Genomic DNA, 5,623 nt, shown 5'->3' on the forward strand with positions numbered 1-5,623 from the left:
ATAGCAGTGGCACAGTGCCCAAAGCATATAAGCAGCAAAACATATCAAAAACAGAGAAGGCAATCAGTAAAAATGGAAGGGAGACTCACTCCAATGATGCCAGGTCTAACAGAGCTCGGGCTGTGAGGCTCCCATGTCTAAGGAACTCAGTCTCAAGGCTTTGAGGTTTCAGTGTTTTAATCAATATCTGTATCTGACTAACGTGTGTTTTAAGCTCTGACCTGTATGTGCTAGCTCTATACCAGATTGACCAGGACAGAGCCCTGGGCGGAAAGAAAATGTGGTGTTTGTTCTGAGGGCAGAAGGGGCGTTGTGGTGGCTGTGCAGTTTCCTTCTCTGTGAGAGGAGTTGGGACATGTGCTGCGAGTGCTGTATGTGTTTCATGTGTGAGAGAAGCTTGCAATACTGTCTGTATGTAAGGTGGGCTTGTGCCGCTGCCCTCCTGGGCAGTGCCGTTTCGTGGGCGAGAGAGGGTGGCATTTGTGTTGGCTGTGCAGTGTCCTACTCTGTATGAGAGAATCTGGGACATTTGGTGCGAGTGCTGTACGTGTTCCATGTGGGAGTGAAGCTTTCACTACTGCCTGTATGCAAGGTGGGCTTGCGTCGCTACTCTCCAGTGCATTGCCTGTTCAGGGTAAGAGAAAGGGTGGCATTAGTGGTGGCTCCTCCACAAAGGCTGTGGAGCGTCGCCCCACTGAACAAAAGGTAAAATAAAATCATAATAATGTATCGTTATTATCATTTTCGTTTTCCTATTGCAGTCAGTGACTCTTGGGGCGGGGCTGGCCAGAGAAGGGGAAGGTGTGGTTTGCACTCCCTAAATGCACAGGACTGCTTGTCCGGCCCTCTTGGGCCAGCCAAACAGTCATGCGCACTTTGCATTTTCCCCATCAGGCTGCATTACACAGCCTGGTGAGGAACATGCCCAGCCTCCCATTCTCCATCTAAGCATGGACACACAGTGCTCAGACCAATTTGCAGCGCTGTTATTGGCTCAGGGGAGCCTGGGAGCCCAAGAGTTTCCTGGTACCGAACCGGAAACAGGAAGAAGAGGAGGGAGGAGAGGCAGCGCCCGGTTATTTTCAGGTAAGTGGTTTAGTTTTATTTCATCTCACCACCCGTGTCTCTTAGCAGCCGCTGCTGGGTGGCATTGGTGCTGGCTGTGCAGTGCCCTTCTCTGTGTAAGAGGAGCTGGGACATGTGTTGTGAATGCTGAACGTGTTCCATGTGTGAGAGAAACTTGCATTGGTGCTGCATGCAAGTCATGCCAGAAATCAGATTGCCCAGGACAGCTCCCTGGGTGGAAAGAAAATTTGGTGTTTGTTGTGGCGGCCGAGAATGTTGTGGTGTGACGGCAGGAGGTGTGAGGAAGATGGGGGAGGGCAGGGGGTTGATAGGGTGCTAACAATTATGATGAGGTACATTAAGGGCTGATTAGAAAGTCTTTAATGGACCCGATTGAGACCAAGTGGGATGGACAAGCTGCTTTTAAGTCCTGCAGCTCCCAGCTGCGTCCCTCAGAATATTGGCGCATAGGGCCTGGACCCAGCTTGCCCATACCCAAGGCCAGCCCTGGATGCTAGCTGCTACAAGAGCTCAGAAAAATCAGACAATCTCTCAATTAAAAGCCCTTAAAACATTGCAGACATTTTTTTATGTTGCCTGTTTATGTATGTACAGATATGGGGAATTTCAAACATCTGTCTGATTTTGGATGTGTTACTAGATAGCTAAGGGTCAATGTTTACCGGCTTTATGTAATAGAAAAGAAACTTATAATGTTCTATAATTATTATTTATTTATGTTTGGATGTGGTTTACGGTAATTTTTCTAATTGCTTAATACACGTTTTCCTTGGTTTAAAGTTCTGGGTCAATTGCTCGAACTGTAATTCTCAAGTGGAGCCTTTTTACAGTCTAAAAGTTTTAATAAGGCTGTAGCAGTTTAAGCGCTATGGAATTTCCGCTGTTGGACCTTTTGTCTGCACTTCTCCTGCGCGGTTTTGGCGAGGCGCCACGGCCTCGACACCGTCCCGTGCCCACGCGTAGTGGGTGTGTTTGTGTTTCTATGGAGTAAGGAAGTGTGGGCAGCAGGCCAGAAGGGAGGGGACAGAGTCTGAGGGGAGGAGGCTGTGTCCGTGACCAAGTATAAAGCATGCTCGGCCGTGCATGAAGTCAGTTTAACATCCGTCTTCCCCCGAGTCTCCGAACGAAAATGCCCGAGCTTGAGCGAGATTCGGACTGTCCCATCTGCTTCATGCGCTATGACAGAAGTGGGCACGCGCCCCGCTGCCTGCCCTGCGGCCATGCCCTCTGCACGCGCTGCCTCTGCGAGATGCTGGCCACGTGCAGTCAACAGCGTCAAAAGGGTGTGCGCGTCACGTGCCCCTTCTGCCGCGCTCCCACGCCGCTGGACTGCGGGTGTCGCCACAGTGACGTGACGTCCATGCCCCTGGACTTGGGCCTTTGGGAGAAACTTGGCCCGGACCCCCTGCCTGGGGAAGAGCAGGACGAGTCCCCCAGTACAGCCCTGGATGACACAGAGGTACCCACCGCGGGGAAGTGGAAGCCCTGGAGAGCGCTGAAGAAGCTAGTGCGAGGAAGAGATAACAGGACGCCTGCGCGGACCACGCGTCGCCAAGGTAACATGAGTGGCGTCATATGGTGGGGGAATGAGGGATGGCACTGGGCCTTGAAGAGTGAGAAGTCAGACAGGAGGAGTCCAGTCAGGTCTTCAAGACTCTCTTTCTGTGACCACCAGTGGTTGTATTATTATACGCCTTTTTGCACCCTGAATGTTAAATTTAAACTCTCTTCCCAAAATCTGCAAATCTTAATTCAAACTAATGTGCAGCCAACATGTTTAAAACAATTTTGACATTACAATGTAACCTCAAATTTAAAGGTTTAAAAAAACATATGTATTTTAGTGAGCCTTGAGAATGCTCTGGTGATGTTTTGGTGTTATTTTATGTACTTAACTTTTTGGGGTTGCTTTAATTTCTCATGTCTTCTTTTAGGTAAAAAGGTTGTGTGGCATCACTTTAAATGATTTCATTACATATGCTAATTAGTTATTATTACCAATTATTTGCAAGACTTTCAAGGGCTCACGAATGTAGGAAAAGCCATTCTTTAATCTTTCTAACGTTCCCTTTTTTCCAATACATTTGGTACTGAGCTCTCTGTACCCATTAACATTTTGTTGCTGAAATAAGAAAGTCTCACCAAATTGGCATGTGACCTCCGATGCACCCCCCTGTGCTCCCTACGAGGTTATTTTTTTGTAGTTGATTTATATCGTATGAACCTAGCTACAAAAGAAGACAGCACTATACAAGAGGAAGAGGTTACAGAAGAGAGGAGGGAACCTGAAGAGGGGTGCCAAATAGATTCAGTACACAACAGACTTTCTGGTGGGGGGCGGGAAAGCAAAACAGGGACAAGGAGGAGGCTACACCAGCTGATCAGTGTTTGTCTTTACAAAGCTTAATTGCTTCACAGAAAAAGTACCAAAAGGGGAAATCCAAATTATAAATTACCTTTATTCTGGCCTTGATTAGGCCAAAGCAGATTTTTAGATAGAAGTCTTGCTGCTTATAAAGGGAAGAACCTACCCCGTATGATCAATAGTTATAGAACATTCACACGCCATCGTTACTTTCACAGGAACAATCGAAAAGGCACAGATAAATGTTTATCTCCCTATTCACTCTCAGTAAAGCTGCTACATTACCAGGAAATAGTTTAGCAATCATATTCACAAATACTCAACACGCCCAGATTCAGGAACCAAACACACAACAGAGCAAATCATGCACATTTTTACAAAGTGCTTAATCACACCTCTCTCTGTTTCCAATTGAGAAAGTGAAAAACTGAGTCATTCATTTTTCCAGTATGACTCATGCTAGCCGAATGGAACCAGTTGTCTAGTCCATGATTGCATAGATGCATGCACTATGTATTGTACAGTAAAAATATCGAATGAACGGTCTACGTGCAAGGAAGTCACACTATTAGGGGAAGGGTAGAGAAGGCTAAAAGGGGCATTGTTAGAGGATAGATTTTTAGCATATGTTGACTCATGCAACTTTTTTCTGTTTTTTTCTCTTTTCCTAGGTTTTGGGCATGACGACATGAGGGATCTCGCCTTGATGACTTGCTACCTAATTTAAAATTCAAAATTATTCAAAAGGACAATAGCATTCATCCATGCTGCACTCCTGTGACTCATCGGCCACGACTGGAGGGAGGTGCCACATAAACGAACTCCGCAACTACATATTCAAGTCCAGCTACAGGTCTCTTTGCTGCAGCAGAGGAGTCTGCAGTTATCTCAAAACCACTACCAACTCTGCAGCCAGCCATCGATTACAGACAATTCACTCTCATGGCGCTGAACTTGAAAAGAGTGTATGCTGCAGCCCTGCAGAACATTATATTTTGTGCTCTCTTCAACAAGCTCCTGTTTGAACCAGTCTCACCCTACAGAATCCTTGAGATATATGTACACATATATAAAGGAAAGTAGGTTTAAAACATGCATGATGTTTGGAGTTAAAAAAGAGAAACATGACATTGTTGTTTTTCATCAGAGAGACAATGCAGAGGGGATAGCCACTCTTAATGTACAGATAATATTTATTTTTTATATAAACCTTCCTGCCTCTATTCCTCTTGGGACATTGACTGTACTGAAAGGCCACCAGCATCTTGGCTTTGTGTTCATCGGTTGACATCAGGCAGTGATGCTCATTTCTGTGAAATGATTGTCATAGTGTCTTATTTATCACATAATATATCTGGGGATACAAAATGTCTTTTTGAAAATAAAAGATACATTAAAATTGCTTTTTTCTATTGTTATTTCATTTAAGAGATGGAAGGTATTGGAGGGCAGCATAATGCACACCTACTATGATAGATGATCAGCATTTATAGATGGTCCACCCCTCTCTAGGGGCCTTTTTACGCTTCTCTTAACCATTACTACCGATGACCTTTTAGGTTTAACTCGAGGAATCTAGCCTCATCAGTTTGGGTATCATGCGTCAATAGTGAGGAGGAAACCTGCAGATATAGCATCCAAGACATCTCATTCAAAACCTACATCACTGCTGGGCCCTGGCCCTCCCAGAGCCCACTAATGTATCTCCTGTTGTGATGCTCTTAAAGCTGTACTTCTTGCATTCTTACAAACGTGCACAGTTGTAATTTCTTGATTGCTTTGTGTTTCAGTAGTGAGAGTATCACTCGCGAATGGACAGCGCTTAAACAGTGACTGGAGTGCAAACGAATGCCACATCATCTTATTCTAAAAGCAGATCCCCACCACTGGAATGATATATCAGTTCATACTTATATTAACCTCTTCGGTTCCACCAGATATTTGAGCCTAATCCAGGGCCAAATTAGAAATACTTTTATAAATATACAAATGGCAGCCAAGTTTACAGGCTGATTTTTACCACAGTTCCCTGATTAGCTGCCTTCCCAAAACTAAACAGGCTTATGCCACAAAACCATTGGTGTATGTGTGCTTAACCAAGAATAAATAGCATCACATAATATAGTAAAAAGAAACAATTTAATAGTTACTGGGTTCACCTGTTCTACTTTA

General features: G+C 44.9%; 1 protein-coding gene across 1 annotated transcript; it reads left to right on the forward strand.

Annotated features, from left to right (window-relative positions):
* Positions 1–2,186: 2,186 nt before the first annotated feature.
* Positions 2,187–4,853, forward strand: RNF227 (ring finger protein 227). The gene is made up of 2 exons (XM_086946581.1): positions 2,187–2,642; positions 4,123–4,853. The coding sequence occupies exons 1-2, from the start codon at positions 2,216–2,218 to the stop codon at positions 4,176–4,178; spliced, it is 483 nt and encodes a 160-aa protein (XP_086802707.1). The 5' UTR covers positions 2,187–2,215; the 3' UTR covers positions 4,179–4,853.
* Positions 4,854–5,623: the final 770 nt, after the last annotated feature.

Source organism: Lissotriton vulgaris, chromosome 12, assembly GCF_964263255.1.
Source record: "Lissotriton vulgaris chromosome 12, aLisVul1.2, whole genome shotgun sequence".
Classification (NCBI taxonomy): Eukaryota; Metazoa; Chordata; class Amphibia; order Caudata; family Salamandridae; genus Lissotriton; species Lissotriton vulgaris.